This window comes from Mycetomoellerius zeteki, unplaced genomic scaffold (assembly GCF_001594055.1).
Source record: "Mycetomoellerius zeteki isolate Tzet28-1 unplaced genomic scaffold, Tzet1.0 scaffold85, whole genome shotgun sequence".
Classification (NCBI taxonomy): Eukaryota; Metazoa; Arthropoda; class Insecta; order Hymenoptera; family Formicidae; genus Mycetomoellerius; species Mycetomoellerius zeteki.
Window position 1 is genome coordinate 825,592 of NW_017257883.1, and position 24,753 is coordinate 850,344.

The 24,753-nt window shown below is 34.8% G+C and overlaps 1 protein-coding gene across 2 annotated transcripts; it reads left to right on the forward strand.

The window, feature by feature from the left end:
- The first annotated feature begins 387 nt into the window (after positions 1 to 387).
- On the forward strand, positions 388 to 5,756 carry LOC108730185 (uncharacterized). Of its 2 annotated transcripts, XR_001936968.1 has the most exons (4): positions 388 to 793; positions 1,364 to 1,887; positions 2,382 to 4,736; positions 5,274 to 5,756. XR_001936968.1 is itself a non-coding variant. In XM_018459736.1 (3 exons), the coding sequence occupies exons 1-3, from the start codon at positions 610 to 612 to the stop codon at positions 4,614 to 4,616; spliced, it is 2,943 nt and encodes a 980-aa protein (XP_018315238.1). In that variant the 5' UTR covers positions 388 to 609; the 3' UTR covers positions 4,617 to 4,776. The 2 variants fall into 2 exon arrangements, 1 of the variants encoding a protein (XP_018315238.1); XM_018459736.1 differs by lacking the exon at positions 5,274 to 5,756 and having other exon boundaries at positions 2,382 to 4,776.
- Positions 5,757 to 24,753: the final 18,997 nt, after the last annotated feature.

A 24,753-nucleotide genomic window follows, 5' to 3' on the forward strand; every position in this document is an offset into this window, starting at 1 on the left:
GTTTATTGTCATAGATATACGCGCGATAGTTCTCAATATATGTATATGTACTAAAACCGACACTCGCTATTTTCGCAAAAAAAAAAAAAAAAAAAAAAAAGTACAATGGAGGCGCGTCTGCACTTTCCGATGTAGCAAAAGTTATCTCTATATTCATGATGTAAAATCGCGGAATATAGTACTGACGAAAATGAAGGATATATTGCAATTGTATTTAAATGCGAGATCGAAATCGTGAATGCATGCAAATGTATGCAAACGACAAATATATTCCATGTTGACGTTGTGCGAAAATTTTATAAAAATATATTTGAAATATGTAGAAATAGAATTTCCGAAATGTACCAAGGTACTAAATGTCGTTTCACACATTTCGACGATCGTAACCGATGTCATCTCGCTTGTCACGAGCCAACGTCTGCTCGTTCAACTTCCTTCGGCAACTTCGGCCGACACGTCTCTTCCAGTTTCGTGAAATTATGCACCGCGTGAACACCAAAGTGCATCTTGTCATCGCGTTATCTATTAGTGACGATTGCACCATCGCACGTCCGCGTTCTCGGTGGATTTCGTCGAGAATGCAAAACGGCTTGTAGCTAACCTCCTGTTATGACAATGTCACGCGACACGAAGGCCAGTTGCATAGATTGCCAGGGACATGCTGAAGTCTCCGTCGTCCCGTTCGTATTGCCCTTCCCCGTCGACACGATACGAGACGAGCTGAACGAACCGGAAAGATCGGTCCGACCGGTGTCAAGTTTCGTCATGACCACTTGTGCATCCGATACGGATGGTTGGTTTGGAAGAGACATTAATCTTAGAACTATTAGACTTGTATCTGTGAAAATCATGTACTAACGTAACTTTAAAACTAAATAATTAACGCAACAATGTTATGAAATCTTTAATACTTTTTTACTTTATGAAGTTAATATAATATTAAAAAATTTAGAAAATTACGATTAGATTAATTAGCTCAAGTTCTTAAAAAAATGATGTAACACTATTCTATTGAATTCTGATTAAAATTAGAAAGATGAAACAAGTCTATCTTATTTTTACTGCATTTTATTATATCATATTCCTTATTACATTTTCTATGAAGTTTTCATGAAATATATTTTCACAAAATTGTTACAGATCTCTCTTTAAATGTAAAAATGCTTAAATTTTAAATCAATTTTAAATCATTAAAGATACTATATTATATTGAATAAATATTTGTTATAAATTAATAATATTCTCCTTTTTCAAAATTTGTTTCATAATAATATCTTCAATAATTTATCTAAAATTTATCTAAAATTTTTTAAAACGATATTTATAATAATTTTGCGGCGTTAAATTGTCCCGTTTTATATAGAGGGAGATTATGAAACGTCTAGCGAAGGCATGATTCTTTCAAAACGCAGCGGCAACCGAATTTACGGAAAACAAGCAAAAGAATCACTTTACCTCAAGGAGAAAAGCATTTCCTTAAGCAAACGCTCCGCATTTGATGGAAACGTATCTACGATAAAGAGAGAAGCTATTTCCGATCCGTTTCACGAATTTATGGAGAACAGGTTAACCCAAAAAACCACGTACGTTCGTGATAATCTTATTTTGATGTCTGAGAATTTGGCACAGTCGAAATCCTTGCCAATCATGAAGAGCGAAATCCCGAGTAGCGTTTCCACAGATTTTACAGCTACTGATGTCGCGCTGACATCTGCGTCGTCATCCGCGCGTAAAAAGAAAATGTCTATGATTATCAAGAGGATGGCGCCGCTTATCTCTTCTTATCCTTCGACAGTCTCGTTAACGACTGGCGCGACGACTAATTTTTGTGATCGACGATACGAGACGAAACGACTCGTGTCGAGGACGATGCTGCCGATATTTTGCGTACGTTTATGGGTATTTACTGTCAATGACTCAAGTACACAGAAAGGATGATTTTACTCAAGTATCTAAAAATTTAGCTAAATACAGATCTGAAAATAATTTTTTGAATCATCAAACTAATTATGTAGGATGTTCGAACTGATTGCTAGAATGTCAAAACTTTTTGCAGCGTTGTGCTTAAGATTCTTACATAATTATTTTGATAACCCAATAAAATTATTTTCGGATCTATATTTAAATTTTTGGATATTTCAACCAAATCGTTTGTTTTGTGTACAGCTTTAGCTTTTTTACAATGAAATTTGTGGAAAATGATGAGTAGTCACATGAAGATTTATTTAGTCACTTATATAATTTTTCTTTTCGTTGTTCGAAAATATTTTACGAATTGCGTAACATCTTTATTAAGATAAATAAAATATAAAAGGTTGTAGAAGAAAGGGAAATAAATCGATCATTTTTTCCACGATTACGATAGTCTTCATTTTCTGTAGGATACGACGGTGATTAATGACGGGAGGTCAGAAGAGCTCGTAGCGGAAGTGACACTTCACGAAACGAAAAATAACTGTCGCGCAATGAATTGGGATCCACAGCGAGACGCAATTCCGACGTTCGTCAATGACGAAGGTGCTGCCAATGTGACAAACGACCTCGTTGACATCGCTAGGAATCCATACTCTTCCATCAAGTCGGTCTACTTTCCACCGAATTTTTCCGACCCTCTTGCTTTACCATATGATTCTGGCAAATCAAAGAGACACCAACGAGTGACCACCGATGTGGAGACGCTACTGAAAATAGATCATGAATTGGGTCCACTTCGGTACCAATATAGCCAGATTATCGGGAAGGCTCGGACATTGGGTCTGAGCGGTACAGGCATCGACCTTGGCATCTCCTGTCATCTGGATCAACCAGAAACGTTCGGCCAATCTGTGCTGTCGCCAAGTACATCCAATTATTTTCCTGATCGCGGTCAGACGTATCTGCGCCAAACCGCAATCAACTCTGGCATCAAGAATCGATCCGCTCTCGTCGATAAAACCTCACCGACTTCGACTTTCTCCGTGGTCGGTAAACTGACTCCAAGAGGCTCTCGTACCAGCTGGTTAAATGAAAACGACTCGAATCGTCGACAGGAGGCGTTAAGTTTTGCCATTCGCGATTCCTCTCGCCTACTCAAAAACTTCGATGGTTCTCGATCTTCAAGTCGGGTCAATAATAGCATATCTTACTTCCCGATGACCAATAGCCATACGTTTTACGGAGAAAATGTTCTAGATGACCGCTCTCGTAACGGATGTGTTTCCAATAGCAATTTTCAACCCTATCGCAAGTCTAAAACTGTAATAGATAGAGCCACTTTTGTATTGGACGGTTGGTACGCTCGCGAAACGGTCAATACAAATCCTTCAAATGTCTTTAGCAGAACAGAGTACAATTCGCATCGATATCTCAACCGGACTTTGAAAGATTTGCAGACATCTACCAGCAATTCTTTTGAGATCCGAAGACGAAAATCTTCGGTGTCCATTGTGGAAGTGATCGATAACAATTGGCCCACTGTGAATGAGGAAACAGCGAATAAACGGTCGAACGAACATTTCGAGATTCCCTCAGGCAATCGAGATTCGATGGTCGTTGAAACGGAATTCGCCAGTCGCGGTAGCCATTACCACAAAAGCATCCTACCCGAAATCGAACGCGTCACCAAAGACGATCGAATATCCTCATCATTCGCATTAAAATCGATCAATCCTGGTGTAGATTCCGATCGTGACGTACTAGGGGTAGTATCTGCGTCAGCTGACATCCCTCAGATTCGTGTCGTCAGCGTGAATACAGAATTTCGTGCCACTATCGAAAAGCGTTACATCAGCAGAGCCGTTAGTCCTATTCAGCGTTCACGTTTGACGACCGCTTCGTCGACGACGACGTCACCAAGTAATGTCTTACTCGCTAAGGTGTCCAGTATTTTTGTGCAACAAGTGCGTCCTGATTCCTCGAGAGAAGTAGCGAAGATCGAGTCACCCGCGAAGATATGCTCCCATGATACTAACAAACGAAATGTGCTTGCTGATACGGTGAGCAAGCGCGATTTTTGCGTTCAAAAAGTTGACTCTCGACTGGTTGGAGAAAATATACCGAGATTTTCTGGATTCAAAAGAGATGAAGCAGATTTGACAACGACATCAGAATTCAGAAAAGCGCAATATCTGCATTTACCGAAGACAAAAGAAAAAATCACGATCGTTCCCATCGTTATCACCGATGGAATATCGGAACCATTGAGATCTGCAGACGTAGATTTTGCGATTCCAAGGTACGCTGTTAAAACGGTACCAAAATTGAACTATCAAATCGCACCGTTCAACGTGAGGAAATTTCGTGAGACGTCATCATCATTGATTAGAGATAATAAAAGTTATCAAAGAGTTATCGCGGATCCCATGTGTTTAACCGAGGAGTTCGCGAATGAAAAGCGCTGGAGAGCTGCTAACAGGACTTCTGTTTCTCATGTTAATCGTCATCTGTGCACAGAAAATTATCCTCTTTCGACGACAACGAGCATCACGGGAAACTCGAAGCAACCGATTCGAGTTACGACTTCAAATGCGAGAGTCGTCAGAAAGGCGCGAGAATATCGCTATTCCAACAGACAGAGAGTCTCAAAAGCGATATCCGGTATGAGAAGCACACCGGAAGATTTCCTTTGTGAAACGTGACTTTGTGACCCGTGTGGCGCACGAATGCGCTTAAACGTGCGTTTCGAGAAAGCGGCACTTTAGCGAGGATACGATAAGCTCACCTCCAGAATTTCTCGAAGCCGAAACTCTTCAAGCGAAGTAAGTTCTCACGGGGGAGTTAAGTACTTTCGAGAGAAAAGCGACGGAAAGTTTAAATTTGACTTCTCGGACAACGAACTGCTCACAGAATGGAATTTCTGCAACAGAATATATATACATATATATATATATATATATATTAAAAAAAGAATCATGATATATGTATATAAATGAATCATCCTGTATATAAATATATATATATATACACATATTTTTATAAAGAATGATTAATTTTAATCTTAACAAGCAAATAATATTTGCAAAAACATTCCAAATAAAAAAGTTCTGTAGTATAGAAGAGAACGTACATGATGACATTTCTCTTTATACCATACGAATTTTATTTAGAGTTAAGATTAAAGTGGATCATCTTTTATATATATATATATATGTATGTGTCTGTGTGTGCATGTAATCGTTATATGAGATTTCACGAGAATCAAGTTGATCACATCGTAACATCAAGAAAGAAACGGTATAAGATGGGAAATTCAAGGATGTTATATATTTATTTCTCGGAATTTTATGCTGTTGCAGACTGAAATCTGTCGCAAGCAGCGAGAAGGAAAACTATGAAACGGAAAACGGGTTACGAAATCTTCGTTGTCGAAGAAACATCTTACACGGATTTTCTAAATGTAAAAAGACTGGCCAATTCCCTGTGTCTCAGAAACGGACGAAAGGTCGCCAAGAAGAGGATCGACGGGGATGAAGCAAAGTCCGTTGCAGAATTTTTTGCTTGCGGTTTAGACGCTTTCTGCATGTATATTGGGAAGTTACTTTAGCTTTCACGTGCACGTTTTAAAATACAAGACGCGCTGTATATACTGCTGTCGCAAATCCAAGCAGCGAATTAATAGCAAAAACATATATTAGTGGTAAAGTTACACAGCATTTTAATAGTTGCGATGTATACATAGTTACTATCGATACATAGAGAACGATTGTATTATTCGGAAAAGTTTTATTGAAGCGCAAATATTTGATACAAATTTTTTTGCGAAATATAGAAGCAGGAAAAGCGACGATATATCGTTAAAGTTTTTTTGAAAACCTTATCGGATGATATTTTCGGTTATTCAAATGCAAGCCGCGAGATGATTATGGCATAATATTGCCGTACTAATCGTACGTAAATACATTTCATCTTCAAGTCTTTATGCGCTGTTTGGCGCTAAAACGGATCTGGTTATCTCCGCGGTGTCAGTGACGCGCGACTAAATATGTGATAAGTGACAGAACGTCACGAAATCGCTGCGGCGTGCATTTTTTGCTCTGGGATCTAGTTTTTTGTGCCTGTGAGATTCTTAAATTTTACTGAAATGTTAAGCCGTTATAATTGAAAAATTTCTGGTATTCTCCATATACTGAAAAAAATGTCTGGTTGGATTAATTGAAATTGAAAATGGACAAATTTTTTGGTTTTTACTAGAATTTTAGTGACGATAACCACAATTTTGTTCGATATAATCAGAATCTTCTGATTCGTTCATTTTCAACCTGACATTTTTTCTCAGCGGTTTACTACGCTTACGTTGATTTTTTTTAATTTCAAAGATAAATCGGTAATGATTAAATAAACCGTTAACAAACAATTTTTTAATTAATATATTGTGCAACGTATTTTTACTTTTTTTGTCTCGTTTAAATTCTCTAATTAATAGAAAGTTGCAACCTTAAGCTTTATCTCTCGATAAATTTGAGAAACAACAGTGTTTTAAAAAAAAGTGGTGTTCAGTAATTAATGAAAATAACGGAAGTTGCTCTTGCAAATTATGTTGCAACTTCCGAAATACTTCCTTTTGCCTCTCCCGCATCGTCTTCTTTCTATTTCTATTATACATATTTTTTCTTTTATTTCTTCACACATTGTCAGTCCAACTTATTTATTTATCTCTCTCTGCGTGAAGCCACGATCATGTTTCATGTTCTCTCTTGACATCAAAGAAATTTCTTTTCGTATTACTCGAGCATTTCATCAACGATATGTGTCTGCTGTTTACCTTACGTTTTTATACGATAAAAGCTACTTGTCTCGAGTGTCTCGACTTTTTATCAAATTACACAACGGAAGTTATCAATAAATGTATTTTTGATCTGTTTTTATACACTTTTATCGCGATGTTTATCGTTGTGAAAGGCTGTATTTTTTAAAATACAACCTTATTCTACGTTCTCTCACTTTAATTATTATTCCATAATGCGTTAACAACAAACAGATAATATTAGTGATTTGATAAAACAAATATCACAGATAATGCATCGCCATTTCATTACTATCGACGTTATTCATTTTGCGCTCTATAAGTATTAAATTCAATTTTCTAATATTAATATCGGTTGTTATTTCTATCATTGTGTCATTTCTTATCAATTACTGTGATATGCAGTGAAATAATAGTAAATATGTCATTAGTCTCTTACTGTCTTTGCAACACAATTTATAATATTTTGTTGCTTGTACTGTTATTTAAAATCACGAGACAAGTGCTATTTTGACGAATCATTGAACCTTAACGCTGCGACGTGTAGCTGGCACGATGTCCAATTCGATGTACGCACGATTTTACGATAATTTACGATAATAAACGCGTCGTTGGCGATCTTCCAAATAGTCTGCCCTCGAGCGCGTGGTTCAGTGAGATGCCAAGAGGTCACCAGTCGACGTTCTACCATCTGCTACCTTTTGCATTAATCCAACTGCAAATTCAACATGTTTCGTGGTCGGTACGTCGATTAAATACAAACGCAGTTAAATTGATTTTTCTTGTTTTTTTTCTAAAGATAAAGTTTAAAAATTCAACATATAAGTTATTTTTTTATAGATAATGAAAAATGATTTATAATTCTTTTTCAGAGAAATATTAATCTCTAATATCTTTTTGAAAAAGATCATTTAAAAATTTATTTTATTATAATTCTGTTCAAAATATTTAATATTGCGACCTAACTATCGCATATTTTTACTTCTTTACGTTTTTATCACATCTATGGAAAATATTATGATTTTCGTACGTTCGAAAATTCACGCCTGCAAACGTCGAGTATCTAGCACCGATATTCATATCAAAATATTCACTTAGCTTTGCTAACAAAAACACTGTCAAAGAAGTATGAAAGTCACTTCACAGAAATGTCCATTTTCTCACGCGACCTGATAAAGTTTCTGATTCAAACTCGTCTCTGCATCATTAAGTGCAATTTACGATGTCGCTAAACGAATATTAAAATTTTTTCAAAAATTTAGAGTCAAATAGGTTGAATAAAGTCAAATTCTCTTTTAAAATAACTCTAAACTCATGAATATATTAAAAAATTTCTAAAAGTTGTACTTTATTATATTATTGAAATCAACATCATTATTAAATGATCCTATTTTCGATCGAAACGGATCTTGGTGATTAATAATATTTATATGCAAATTTTTATAAATATATTTTTTAGTTTTATAATGTAAACTGCGTGCTGATTCGATATGTCGGACTTGTAACGCTATCATAAACTGAAGCTGAAATATTAATATCTCAAGTTAGATTGATCATCAATTTATTAATGATAAACATATTAAAAAATGTTAATAAGCATCTTAAAGCACTGCAAAGAACTTATTCGGAAAAATATCATTTGCAACTGAGGTTTGAATCTGGGGCGGACGTCATATCAATTTAATTATCAAAGTATATGGAAATATTGATCGTAATAACCAGTAATTAGTGAGAGAACTTCACAAGTCATTTTTTAAGGATTTATGTAGAAACAATTATATGTAGAAATTAGACAATTTTTAAGATACTTATCGGCATTATTATTAAATTAATAATTATTAAATTGATCAATTTAATTTGAGATTTTAATATTATATAGATATAATTTCAGCGTTAGTTTGTGATTGCGTTTCAAATCCGACAAATTGAATGGGACGCAATTAATACAACTGAAAAATGTATTTACAAAAATTTGCATATAAATATTATTAAGATTCGCTTTGAACGAAAATAGGATTATTTCTCTTAATTGATTTATTTTCATCGGTCTAATTTCTACTTACAATAATATTAGTATCCTTTATAAATTATAGAATTAATTAATTCATTAACATATTTTACGAGAAGATGAAGTTTGTATTTACTAGTCAGTATTTCTCCGTTGACAGGGGGATTAGGTATTGGCGAACGTAAATTAAAAGGAAAAAGAAACGATTTGAAATTTTTTTCTTGATGGCGGATCAATGGTTTGTTCGTTATTAATTCCAAGTAAGTTTCGGCAAGAACTGAAGTGGTTAGAGATTATGCGAGAAGTAAGGTTGATTTTTATCATATGTAAATTAACAAAGTTCTCTATTGGCGGAACTTTTCCGTCGAAGCGATTTGGTCATAAAAATCTCGTGAGTTCTCATTCATCTTTCAAGTATTCATTCACACACACACACACACACACACACACACACACACACACACACACACACACACACACACACACATATAAGGATATACTGAATAGCTAAAAGTTTCAATTTTGCGAAAGAAGATTTAGAAAGGAAAGCATAAGATTTAACATTTGTTTTTTTATATTATAATAAATAATATTTTCTGAAGTTCCATTGTTAACTATGACAATCGATCATCGAATATATAGAGAACAAAAATATTTTAAAGACTATATGCAACAAAATCTTTATTAATTTAATGGCGTCCTTTAATTTTGGAACGTCAATAGATTAGTGAAACTGAAAAAATGTTTCATTTTTATAAAGGAAAGATGATGTTTTTATTATTGTGTTATTAAAAATTCTATAAAATATTTATTATAAAACAATTTAAAAAAATAATATTTTTATAAAATAATGTTTTAAATCAGAATATTTAATTTATTATAGTATGATTTTTTGTTTGTATTATTTCGAAATATATGACATGTCGTCGAAAACATGTTTGATTGTGCTTTACGATTGTCATGAAAGTAAATGTATATTTGCTTCATATTACATTCCTAGGATTTCTTGACAGCTTTAAAGCGCAACATGTCGATATTGTAATATCCTCGGGCTTCTGAACAAGGAGCTAGACATGCCGCTGACATAAATGGTGAAATGCGAGTGACATTAGGTCCAATAAGAATAACGTTGGTATTTTGTATGTCGTATAACTTCCAACAACTTTCGGTTAACATCGTAGATTATATTACGTATATACATACATACAGGACTTAGAAATCACACTCTGCTGTGTTGTAGTTGGCAGTGGCTGTTTAAAGTTTGGCTGATGTAGATTTTCGAGCCTAATTTTATTTCAGGGTTAAATATTTCCTTGAAATAGGCGCATTACTCGCGCCTATTTCAAGGAAATATTTAACCCTGAAATAAAATTAGGGTCGAAAATCCACATCGGCCAAAAAACAGACTCGTTCGCCGAGTTCTTCGAGTTGCTCGTAAATTTGTTTCGGAGATCGAACTCGATATTTACGAAACTCCAAAGCGACAGAACTACTGCGTCGCCAGCAAAAGCGGATTATTTCAAATCGTTCGGAATATTCTCTTCGCGTGCGTCAATTTTAGTCTCTCGAAGCGTCTTCACTGATGATCTTAAAATATCTCATTGCGACTGCAGTTAAATAACTCGTGTTTGGTTTTAAATGTACTAAATGCTCATAATCTTGTTGACAAATATTAACCGTTCCCAGTATTCCGAGCTCTCTGCAAAGTCCTCTTTAATTCGCGATTGATCGGATGTGGAGGATAAAATTTGATCCGCACCGCTTCATCGGCTAATAAACGCTCAGTGTTTTAAGGCTTTCGTTTAAATTCCATGGAAACCGTTTAATTACAGATGAACTTCTACCTTATCGAGCAGACAAATCTTCCGTTCACTGAAAAAAGATAATGCACTAGTTAGCTATATTCTTCACTGATTAAAATTCACGAGCTAGCTACATTGTATTTTCTCATTTCCAAGTTTTATAATTCCTGAATTAAATACACGTATAATTGAATAAGACTAGGTTGGCCAAATGAGAAATTTCTTAAGACAGGGGAATCGATATTAATGAGATGAACATTTAATTATTAAGTTTACGATACGCGTATTGATAATGTTGAACAGTTCGAGTACATTTCAAATAATTCTAAACTCCTGAAAATTATTGCTTTTATTTTCCAATAATTAGAAATAAGTGTGTTATAATAATTAAAAATAATCAGAATAATTAGAAAATATTGTAGAGAATCAATTTGATGACTAAGAGCGTGGTTACCGCGTAAATTCACCTCAGGCATGTTTCACGGAATTTTGGTTTTCTCTTAATCCATATAAACCCTGTAGCGGTATACAGTATTATATGTGAGAGTGCAACATCTGAGAGAGCGAACAAGCGAGATAGCGAACGATTCGTGGGGCTCTAAAGGTCGGAGTAATTATTCCTGCTTAATACGGCTATAATTTATGAAACTTATAAACTCGTTAGAGTCGTTACGTAATATTTGCAAATTTGCAATTTCGGCGGAACCTATATCAGGGGATGGGATTTGAATTATAGAATTCTGAGGGTGCGTTATGTGTGGGGCCATTTGCGCATCTGATGTTTGCTACAATACAAACGTAAGTTGTAGCTTTTCTCGGTCTTGTAGTCGTAGTTAATTATTAGATAAGATTACGATATTTGAAAGAATCGTTGATAATTGACTCAATTAATATTGGTTTGGGCTTTTAGTTGGTAGACTCTATTTAAAAGTCCGATCAACTTTTCTCACAGTTTTCCGTGCAAGGTCGCCGGCGTTTTCGTTGTGAATTCAAAGCTGTCGTCGATCTTGTTAAAACAACCACTTCCTAAGAGCTTTATGCGAAAGAAGTTTAAGTACACGCTAGAAATTAGATAAGGAAAGTTTAGATTTATATAACAAAACTGAATTATTATTAAGCTGCAGACAGTTTTGTTTTGATAAAGGTAAGTGTTGCTATACAAATTCAGAAGTCACAATTCATCGATTAAGCCAATATTCTAGAAATGTGACACGCAATTATTATATCTTTGGACAAAACTGCGTCGTGAAACATTTGTGAGCTGTTCGTAAGCTTGACAAAGCGTGAAAAAAAGAAACATACAAGCCTTTTGTCATTGTCATATAATTGATTAATTGCACGATGCAAATATTAGCTCGGAATGATATTTCGCTCGATAACGTGGAATTTCTCACGGGATGAATTATTATTTTTACTCTGCCGATACAAGCGATCGCGATCTGATCGCATGTGCGATCATTATCGTTAACACATAGTGCAAGCGGATTAATATATTCGCACGACATTCAATTCGTCACGACTGTACATGAATTCTCCAGCGAATCAGTATTATCGATTACTCACGCTTGCTGGTCGACAATTTATGCGTTTCTAAGGTGCGTTAATATCGTGCATTCGATGTAACATGAACGGATAATGGAGGACCAATGTAAATTAGCACACTAAATTTCTCGTACCTCGAAAATGGTTGTTTAGATTGAATTTGCGGTTAGAAATTTTACAAGATTGAAAGTGTCGATAGAGCTCATCCAAATAATCTGATTAAAGAAAATCGTTACTAAATTTACGTCAGCAAATTAAATTTTGCTGGGGAATTTCCTTTCGCGGAAACGCGCCCAAAGAGCGTTTTGCGGCAATATTACTTTGATACGTTTAGAGGTGAAGTCACGTATCCGCTTGCTTATGAAAAGAGTGGTCGTTTGAGAAACTTTCTTAAACATCGAAATCCCATTACTTTGCTTCTTCGGAAAAACATCGGATAATTTTGAACGTCAAACTTGAATTTAACGTGGTAGACCCTTAAAATATCTGACATATCGACATCTCGAGAAGCATGAAAAAACCAAGTAAAATATTTCTGTAATATAATATATAAGGAAGGAAAAAAATATAGGAGAGTGAGGGATTAGAATAATGATAGTCGTAAATTATTAACGGAGAAATTGGGCTACATCTATTTTCGCACGTTTTTTACCGGATTTCACGTGGTTAATGTGCAAACGCTTTAATTTACGGTACACTCTGTCTCACTCCAAGAGAATGAAAATACAGCCATTTTTGGAAAAGAATTAAAATATTTCACTTCTTGAAAAAAAAGTGAAATTTAACTCAAAAAGAGTAAAAATTGTCACTCTTTTTCAAGAAGTGAAATATTTTCACTTCTCTTGTCCAAAAATGTCTGTATTTTCACTCTCCTGGAGTGAGATTTCACTTTAAAAAATTTACAGTGTAGGTGTATTGTATTTAAAAATCGTATCTTGTACGATGTAGATAGAGGAAAGTCGCCGATACCGACATATCACTTTGTTTTTAGACAATATTTTTTAAACAAAAGATAAAAATAAAACTTTAAAAACCTAAGTACAAACTGAAAAGTGTCTTCTATCAGATAGTATAAGCAGTTTTTATATTACAATTTTGCAATAATTAATTTTTTCGTAAGGTAAGCGTCAAAAATGAGCGTCTGACAAAATGGGCTCCAAAACTGACACAGTAGGCAGTAATGCTACGTATTCATATTCTTTGTATTTTACAAGCATTATCTGTATAAAGTACCTACAAATGAATGTATAAGATTTTCCAGAATCTTTTCACTTCGTTATAAAACATTTTTATTGAATTATATGCATTATTTTATGCTGTTCTGCAAGATAAAAATATGTAATGCGATAGTTTTTCAAGAGTTTTTTCATATATGCACGATTGCCTTTAGCTCCAATAGACTTATTTGACACTATAAAGCAACATTATAAAAATCAAGTTAGCTCATGGTCTATTTTACAGACAGGTGTGGCGGTTTACGCTATACCCTAATTTTAAATTTAAAATCGTATTATGAAAAGACTAAGAGAAAAAATAATATAAATAAAACTGATTTAGGAAACTACAAGCATTTAAAATGACGTAATATTATCAATAATATAGTCACTATTATTTAAACCACGCAATTTACAAAAGAAAATCATAAGAATTTTATTTTCGCATTCGTAGAATTCGTTTTTAGCTGATTTGGTATAGAAACAAGCCACAAATATACGAATTATGAGTTTGTACTTCTTTAATTAGCTAAACAGGTCATGATTTTATTAGTATTAATAAAGTGCAATAGTTAGTTTCCGAGAAATAAGGAGGTGTCACTTTAGGAGACCTATAATATCAGTATCGGCAACTTTTCTCTAATATTGTAAATAATAACGTCGACAAAATTTGAAAATATTTTATACCAAAATGCGAGCCTCAGAAGCGTTCGTTGTTCGCCGATCGCATAAGCTTAAATGCACCTTAACACTTGTCAGATGTTATAACCGCACTCGGTGCGTACGCGTGTACATCTGACATCATATGACAAATTATTCCGTCTCCGCATTGGTTTCGTAACTTGGCTCCGGGATTATTACTGGACAAACGTCATGTATGTTGTAGCTTCTCCACGAGGTGAAACCACGGATAACAAAATAGGCCAACTTCGGACGCGCGGATTTGAATGCATAAATAATGTTTTATCGTGAATCATAAGAGGAGACTTTAATCGTATTTCTATAACTTTAAACGATGACCGGATACGAATATTAAGAGGCTCATCGTTTTAAACACATGTTTGTAATTGCAAGATTGCGTTAGGTAAATCGATAGAAAAAAAATTGCGCAGTTTAAAGATTATGCACTTATTAAATGATAGACGCAAGAAAAAACTGCTTGCCTTCTCTCTGTGTTCTTTTTTCTATTCAATGCCTATAAGAATTGCCACCTATCTGAAAAGAATGTTTTGCGGAAGCATTTAAAAATTTAATTAGATTCAAATCTGAAAATAATTTTATTGGACTCTACTGTTAAAATAATTATTTAGGACGTTGATATTAGTTGCTAGAATATCAAAATTATTTGCAGCATTAGTCATCATGCTTGGATTTCCTATATAACTATTTTAATAAACCAACAAAATTATTTTTAGAACTATTTTTTGTTTCAATTTGGATGCTTCAGCAAAATCACTTTTTCTGTATAAAGCCCATTCTAAAAATTGTTGTCTTTGATCTGAGTACGTGATTGTATCCAAGTAGGGCAAAGTTGCCGAAATCATACTGGCTCCTCAATTGCACTACCTCGCTTAAAAATTCAGTTATTGTATTTATAGTATATACTTTCTTACGGGTTATTTAAGAACTACATGGTACTGTAATACTCCGTTATACTCGCGACATGAAGTGCAACAGGAGTGTTGTTATTTACGTAAATAAAAAAATCGTGATAGTGTTACTATTTTTTAACGTATTTCATAGCAGAATTACAGGAAATATAAGTTAAATGCCTAAGTCTTGATCATTTGTCATGATTAGAATATTATTAAAATTAAATTAATAGGATTAAAGCTTTACATTTTTTTATAGATAAAATAAATAAAAATTTAAAAAATGCTCTACTTTCCTAAATTTTGCACCAAACTCTAACCTCTTAAATCGCACGTTATTTAATATTTTTTCCATTTCTTACATTTTTATTCCATTCATTATTATGTAAAAATGTATATTGTAAATCTACGAAGTGTTTATTTTGTTTCACATAGAAACTGCTTAAATTACTTCTTGAAATTATCATGTGTTTCAAAAATTATGAAAAATATATTCTTAAGTTTTTAACAGCATAATAAAATATATTTTTTTCCTTTTCGTACATAATTTTTAAATTTTTTGCATTAACATAATGTTTTAAATGAGGAATATTGAGATATGGTGCGATTTAAGCATCGAATTTCCTCGTTGCCAAAATCGCACCATACTGAAAAAATCCTCATTTTAAACGTTATAATAGCGGAAAAAAATTATGAAAAAATTACATAAGAAAGGGAAAAGAGTGCAGTTTATTATGCTGTAAAAAACTTTCAGATTTGAATATTCTTCATAATTTCTGAATTATGAGCCTTTAAGTAAAAAGTGGTGCGATTTCGGCAACCTTACCCTATGTTCTCTTCGTACGTTAAAATAAAATCGTGGCTGTTCAATATATTAGAATCGAATTAATAAATTTCGATTAATGTCTCAATTAATGCTACGTTGTAAAAACGTATTAAGCGAGAGTTACGTGACAAGATTTTGAAATTACTGCGCATCATGCGTGAAGTCACACATTCGGAGGTGCGTAATATTGAATTTATCATCGCAGATCGTATCTACGCATAATGCTTACAACACATGCAAATGTGAATTCGCATTCTTTAGTTCCTTTTTAAAAATCTAAATTTTCCAAATATTAAGTAGGTACATAGCAATATAAAAATTTAAGAATGAAAAGGGGAGGGAGTATTTTTTATCTTAACGGACATCTATAGCATTTATTTTTGATATTATTGTTTAGTATGCAAATATATTCATAATTTATTTTATATAATGTAATGCCAACGAGATGAATAGGTGAGGCACGTTTTTCTTGTGGGCGAATATGAGATATAGCAGGATTAGTTGCGGCCACGTGAGAGACATAATTTGTACTCTTACGCAATACAACTTGTGACGTTAATTAGCACGTTGTGTAATATGCGTCTACTCGTTGTAACGAACAACATTACACAGTACAAAAGTACTTTGTTGCATCGATACTGCGACGTTATAATGTCGCGCAATTTGACAAGATCGCGTAATGGATTTAAACTTACCTCGAGTGAATTCCTGTATATTCCGAAATTGATATTTGGATTTTCTGTTATTTTAATAATCGGAAGGAAACAAGTTTTCTCTACGATGAGCACACTTGGAATCCTGTAAAGTGAAGTCCCTCACGGACGATTTTCCACTGAATTGAGCAGGAGAAAAGAAATTTCTGTTTCTTTGAACATTTTGGAGCTCTCGCGATGACAACGCGCCTTCGTAACATTGTTTTATATTACGAAAATTCTGTTTTTACTTCAAAGGAAACGGAGAGTTAAAATTCTCAGCACCGATTTTTATTTCGGAGTACAGTAATTATTTTATATCCGTGAAATTTAAATTATTTTATATCCATTCAAAGTAATAATTACAAGTATTTAATAATTACATATAAATCTGATTTTATAAATCTGATAGAAAACATTTTATATTGTCAGTTAATATAATAATTTAAAATACATTTATATACATATACACGTACTATATATAAATATATTAATACTTATCATAATTCTATTTAAATATTTAATTTTTTGTATATATTATATTCGAATTATCCTTTTAAACTTTTTATCTTGTAATCATCTGTATTTTTATCTAAATAGTGTTTCTTTTAATTTCATTACGTTGATAACCGTAACACTAACAATTATAACGAATGCTCAGTAGTCTGGGAATATGCATCGACAAGTGCGCAATACTTAGTTCGAACGTGTAAATATGAAAAGTGCTGATAAGTCACACTTGTGCTGCCCGATACAGGAGACAGCAAATTTTTATCAGCACATTTATGTGAAAAAAATTAATCGGCAAATGTCTTTGCGTTGTCATAGATTCAAAAGCAGGTGCCCTTCTCCAATATTGATATATGCAAAATAAAAACCTAAAAGGACTGTATGATTTTGAGATTTAAAGATTTAGAGGATTTATAGTGAGATCACGACCCATTTGAGAAATCTGTTTTAACACACACACACACAAGACTAGATTTTATATTTTATTCTATTCAATCAGCGAGGAAATATAAAATAGGACCAAAATTTTATTATCTATGAATAATAATTTTTTATTTAAATTTTTGTTTGAAAGCAGTTACTATCGTTTATTACTTGATCATCATCTTATATGCTATTAACTATAACTTATCTAAATATTCAATTTTTCTTTTCTATAACCGTAATTCAAAGTCTCAACCGAAGCGGATTGAAGCTAATTCTTGAAGTTAATTCTTAATTTAAACGGAAATTAACATATATGTTAAATTTTTGTTTTATTTTCAATTATCAATGTTCGATACTTAATATATCCAATATTTAAATGTTTTCGTTATTAACATTTTTATTGTCGAGAGAGTAAAGAAAACTATTCGTCTCTCGTAAAAACGTTAATTATTTGTATTTTATATCGACGCATTTCTAACGTTTTCTTCGGACTTTATACGAAAAGGTGAAATATTGCAAGCCACATTTTCTGCGAGATACTCGAAATACTCCTTGTAATTTAAGGATTAAGGATCTATTTGTCTGACATGATTACGCGATATCAAAGCAAACTTCTCTAGTTCAACCCTAACATATCCCGAAAGGCCGAAACTCCCGGGGCTCTTGCAGCTTGTAGCAAAGTTTATGATTTACGCGTATCCATTTCATAAAAGCAGCCTCTGAATAAGTAAATAAGATGTAAGATTTTATTCAATAAAAGATGTTATTACCGTGGTTTCTTAGAGAATATGATCGATAGACAATCGAGAGTGGCTTCACAAAAAATTTCTTTTTTTTTCAATATTAAGTTACAATATTAAGCTTCAGTTATTAATCTTAATACGGTTATTGAAGAAAAAAGTGGAGTCATTGTTTCTTGATACGTCGAAAGTATCGCGCTATCACCGACCTCGAGAACTACATGAGGCTTATCGGTAGACAGTAATCGTAAAAGTCTGCACTATAAAGCGACATCGTTGGGCTTCGATCGCAAACGTCTCCGTTATCATATTTTGCAATCCAGGCCGACGTCGTTTTTGAAACTCTAACGAGCTCGTCGTATGTGGATAACGAGCTGTATTATGTATTAGATCATCCACTAGACTGCCGCCGTTTTTTTTTCTTCACTCTTCTTGCGTCGCCCGGAAGAACGAGTTGCGCAATTATCGGAAAGTTTTAGCGCAGCTGACGATGCTCGCGTCGCAAACTTCGTATATACATCTATTACGTCGGAATCGAGTTCCAAAAACGCCTGACTACGCCGAAGTTCGTTCCGCATCAAGGACCGCACAACAATTGAGTATCTCACGTCGAATGAGATGACTTATCGGGATACCGCAGGAACGGTCGGAAAAACTGTCGTAAGCCGTCAAATTTATTGAATGTGCGGGTTTAATAGAAAAAGCTAGCTTCAATGCAAGAATAACACATACATCTATTTCATCTCGATCATTTAGATCATGATACAAAAAAATTATTTCTGTTAATCTGTCATGTAAATCGTTGTTATATAAAAATTATCAAGTTTTAATTAATTAAAGAATAATTTGCCGTTGTTGCAAAATCATTTCTTAATAATGATTTGAAAATTATTATACACTTTTGAGCGTAATATATATGTAGGTATACATATATGTATAAAAGTATCCATTTTGTCTACATATTTTTTTTTAGCAACTATGCGTTTTCGTTACACCAATTAATTGATTAATCTCATTATTTTATTCATAAACATATTAAGATACGATTATCAAAGAATTAATAGATATTAAATATTTACGAAATATTTAACATTTTATGTCAATATGTGTCAAAATAATTAAAGTATAAGATATCTCGTAAACTATTTTGGATTTTTGACGTCTCTCTCTCTCTCTATCTTAATACTTTTATATGTAGAAAATAGAATAATTAAAGGAATAATGTTATGTAAAAAAATCATATAACTCCACTTAAAAAAGTGGAGGTGACCATCATATCCATTTGGTGCCCTCACTTAGAAGAAAACAATGCGACCAAAATACATTTCTCTTGAAACCATTTTATCAATTTCCATTTTCATATGAAATATTTTTTAATTAAATCTATAAATAACGAGTTATTTTATACGATACTTTTTTAGAGAAATTTAATATATATATATATATAATTAAAGATCAAAATTTAAATTTTTTCTGAGCACAAGGTGTAAATTATAAAATATATGTTAAAAAAAAATACCACTAGCAAAAATGTCATATATAAAGAACTTGCGAAAATGTTGAATGTACCAATTTATATCGATCAATTTGTATTTTTTTTCATATCAATAAGATATGAATTTGTTAAATGATTATGAATTGTACCATCAAGCTTGAGTCTACTTCAACGAAAAAGTTTCATCTACGCCCGTAGGGATTTAAACGCCGGAAGCAAATTTAGTATTCCGTAAATCCATTCGGGTGAATTGCTGCGTCCGGGAAAATGCCAAGAAAAGTCTCCGAATAATACATCGAAATAGAACCGTAATCGTGGCGTCTCTTCATGGCGAATACTTTTTACGTGCTACAAAAGCGAAATACTATATTAAGCCGCTTTAGACTTGATCTCTTAAAGATATTATGCATATTTTATTTTCTTAAAGAAATGATTATTTTTCCTTTTTGATAGGAGAAATATCGGTCTGTTATCTTTTAACGTCTGGCGTAACTGTCAAAATTATTTCAACGAAACTTACCGCGTCATGAAATGTTGCATTACCACAGTCAGGTTTTATATTACCAAACTCGAGAGATTGTTATATTTCGGTATCTGACGGATCGTCGGGTACGCGAGAGAGGTTTTCGCGGTGGAAGTTCACAAACCCGCCCTCCGAGTGGTGGTCCCCGATGTCACGGTTCAGAATACCTCACGCCCGAGAACAAATTTGAACCCGGACTCGAGCGAGAACGTCGGCGTTCGTACATTTCCGCTGCCGGCAGCAGGTCGGCCGGACGCCCCCGTCGCTCTTGCGCTGTAGCTCGGGGTCGGTAGGGCGCGGGTAGTTTCGCATCCGTCCACTCTTCCCCGCCTGTGTCAGCCGCCACCACCTTGTGCTCGGTTGTCGTCGACGTCGCGCGTTGCCGCCACCGACGGAGGCGGCCGAAGTTAGCACGCGACTCTTTGTACAAGTACGCGCTACGGCTATGCTTGGGCTTCATTCATCGTCACACAGTCAGCGCGCACTGCCGCGTGCGTGCGTGCGTGCAAACGTGGTGCGTGCACGCGTGCGTGCGTGCATGCGTACGTGCATGAGTGCGTGCGTACGTGTGTCGCAAATCGACTCGCGCGCGATTCCCGCCTCTGTCTGACTCGGTTTGTCTTTATCTCCTTTCTCTCTGTCTGCCTCTCTCCACCTCCGCCTCTGTGCTCTCTCTTTCTCTCTCTCTCAATCCCTCTGTCTTTCTCGGTCTTTCTCGCTCTCCTTCTTGTTCCTACGTCAGTCAGAACGCAAAGTCAGTCGCGTTCCGTGCCGGCTGGTGTGCGCGTCGTATTTGCGCGGCTCGGCGCACCCGGGAGGCACCAGCTAATGTAGCACGGATACGAGTGACGCGTTTAGACGCGCGACGGAGAAACGTTATCCTGGACGAAGGTTGTTCGTGACGACGTGAGTGCATCGTCCGGAAACCGACGGTCTGCGCTTGTCGCGCGATGCGCGCATCTGAACGCGTCGCGACGCATCAACGTCGATGCCTCGATCGGTGCGGTATAACGACGACATGCGATCGTAGCCGTGGATGCGTGAAGCGGGCCTCTCCAAAATTTCAATTCGCTGGGACAGCCGACCTTTGTGTCTCCATCTCCTTCGCTATCCTCCAGCATTCGTTCGCTGCAGTGATAAGCGACGAACAGCGGAGAAACGAAGATTCCTCGGGAATCGTTATCGAGGACATCGACTGCTCACGGCTGACGACTCCGTGGCTCTTTAACTCCGAATACGTCGTGAGGCAGGCGCGTCACTCGCGTGTGCTATTTACGCGCGTGTTTTTTCGTCACGGCGAACTGTGCGCCTATAAGTCTCGAAGAGTAAGATATGCGCTGAAAAACGATTTAGTAAATTCACCGTTTTATCAGCGAAGGTGAATTGTCTTAGAGTGCACTGTCCTATTTTACATTTTCGATCGAGGATTTGCGCTAGGCCAAGTGGTCCTCTCGCTCTGAAACGTTCTCCAGGAGAACGAACTCTTTGGCGAACGGGTAAGTAGCGAAAGAACGAGCCGCCCCCGTGGATATTCGCCAGGAGTGATCCTTCTCGTCTCGAGAGCGACTGACGGTTCGAATGGGCATTCGAATATATACATGCTTCAAGTATTTATCGATGCGCATTATTCTAAGGACCGTTTAGCCTCAGCCTGAATTCTAATCTGGGATGACACAATAATTAATTAATTTTTATGTAGAGACATTGATGTATTCTCGGTTTTTTTTTTAAATAAACAGTAATTTTCCACAGAAAAAGGAATTTTGCTGAAATATTTAAAAATTTAAGTTATAGATACAGATCTGAAAATAATTTTGTTGGACCATCAAAATTAGAACTCTTTCACGCTGGTTGTAAGAGTAAAACTTTTTGCAGCATTGCTTATTATTATGCGTGTGTTTTTGACATAATTATTTTGATGGCTTAACAAAATTATTTTCAAATGTACATTTAGCTATAATTTTTAGATACTTTAGCAAAATTGTTCTTTCTGTGCATGATAATTATTTATATCCGTGGATATGTATAAAGCAATCTTAACAATTGTTTATTGAGTAATTTCGAGCACAGTTAAGATTAATTTGGCAAAAATTAATTTTATTTCTTTCTCGCGAGAAATAAAATTAATTACAATAAACGAGTTAGAATGCACGATTTTAAATAATATTTTTAACGAAGCTGAGAAAGCTGCATTTTAGTTATGTGATTTTGCATAATCTTATTTGAATAATTTGAAAAAGAGAGAGAGAAAAATGTTGACTCTATTCTCATCACGTTTTCTCGTCACGTTGCAAATACAGTTTTCGAATTTTTCCAGAGAATCGGAATTGGTCATTCGATTTTGTTAGTCATAATTTTTTTTTCTCAAGAATAAGATGACAAGACACTTCTTTCTATACATGAATATACATGAATATAAAATTGTTTCATTTTGTACTTGCACTGCCGGCAGACGCACTTTTCATCGATCAACGTCGTTTTTACGAAGCGCGGTTTATGGGTGCAGATTCGGGTGACCAAGTTCGCTGCTATGGTGACGCTTGTGAATAAAAAATCTAGACACGTAGTAAAAAAATCGAGTGAGTTCTGCACTTTCGAAATCAAATAAAGACCGGCGTTTTATTACCTCTTTGCATGCCTGTGCGCGATTCCCGGGAAAGTTCTCCTCTTTGAAAAGCGAAAAGTAAAGAGCTCTTCTCATTTTCAGTCGTTTATGACTGAGAAGCTGCAATATTCGACTTTAAAATGGTCAAAAAGTTCGACATCGAATCCGCGTCAAAGATCAAAGAATCTCTTGTTGAAAGCCATCTATGTGTGTTGAGTCTGGGACACATTATCTAAAGCATATCGAACGTTCAGTGCGGCAGAATTGTAACACTGTGTATAGTAATATTGCTGTGCAACCAGATTATTCGTAACTTCGAACGAGAACGCTTCGACTATAAATAAGTTTCAATTGATATAGAAAACAGATTGATTGTTGTAATTATCTGTGTGTAATTATCTCGAGCAATTGGCTCGCTGAAGAAAGGCTCTGTGCCGCACGAAATGCAATCGGGAGCAATTAGGAGAAAATTTAACGAAGCTATCGAGTAACTGCGCTCGCATCAATCGTGCGACAGGCGAGTACCAATAAAAAGAAAAAGATTTTTGTAAAGTCGAATTATTTGGAAGTAAATGTGACTTGTACGTTGCACGAAGTAATGTACATCTCTTCACAACTATGACTATTTGTCTTCGTTGAGTAGTTGCTTCTGCTTTCGGCGTACAACAAAATGTCGGCAAACAAACGTGTCAACTGACGAAAACGACGATCATTTCGCGTTACCACATTTTCCGTGAGAAAAGGAAGAAATCTTTTCTCCGAGGAGTTGAACAAAACAAATATTTATACACCGTTCCGCACGCGAAAGATCGCATGATCTTTTTACACACCAAATGCGTAAAAGTTCGTTCTACGGCGGAGTATCAGTGGTCTTAATGTAAACGGCTTTGTCGTTTTATGTGCAACATTTACATCAACTTGAATATTCGATAGCTTTGCTAAGTCGTTGCTAATAAAATTGCATAATACTGCAAATTGAAATTCAATTTATTATTACATTAAGTACGTCTTCTTGTCATTTATAATTTTCTCTCTCTTTCTCTCTGCTACTTTTTTATATCTTTAAATATCTTTTTTATATCTTTGTTTTTCTTTATATCTCAGTTTATTGTAATATTATTTCTTCTTATAATTTTTTATTGTAATATTTTTATGTCTGATTTTGGCTGTAGAGACTCCAATTCTAAAGCGCGTAATAAATTACGATATCTTTCTCTCTCTCTCTCTCTCTCTTTCTCTTGGATAATTTATATAAGATATCTTTATATTATATCATTAAAAAATATATTAACTTTTATCTTTATTACTAAAGAGAGAGAGGTAGGTACTTATTCTCTGAAAGAAGCACTATTATAGTTGGGCGTAATACTTATCGTGCGAAAGTTTGGAATTATTATAATAATGACTATGCGCGGATATTATCGTTAACTTGTACCTACAACTTTGATATGATTCTATTTTCATTGGAGCTTGTTCTCCCTTATGGTCCCTCCTACAATAACTTATACTTTGAGGAAAGAAAAGTGATTGAAAAAAGTCATTAAATCAATTTCTTCTTGCGGAAGGCGGATTATTTCTGTCCAATTTAATAAATTTTTTTATGCAGTTCTTTTGTTTGTGTATTCCTTAAGCTATTCTTCGTACACCAAGTCTATTCTTTGTGCTCAGAACTTTCCTCCTGACTTGGTAGGTGTTAGATGTATTAGGGGCATTGTGTCGACTGACGACGCGCAGAAAAGTTTATGCAACTTGCTATCTACCAATCACCATAAGAATATATCGAGGATTCTCTGTTACGACGGGCAAGTAATTTGCGTGCCAATGGTAGTGGCGATAACCTAGTTTCTTGACGGAAGAAAAGAGACGCTTCAGAAAGTTGTAATTAGTCCCCACGAAACGAGATAATTGTCATCTCGCCATCAGCTTTCTCGCTGTTACAATAGAACAAACATAAAGATCTATATGTGTGCAAGATTGACAGAAGAAAACTCTGTGTTGTAATCACAGTCGACTAATTTTGTAAGAATTTTCTTTCTTATATTCCGTATTTTTCTAAC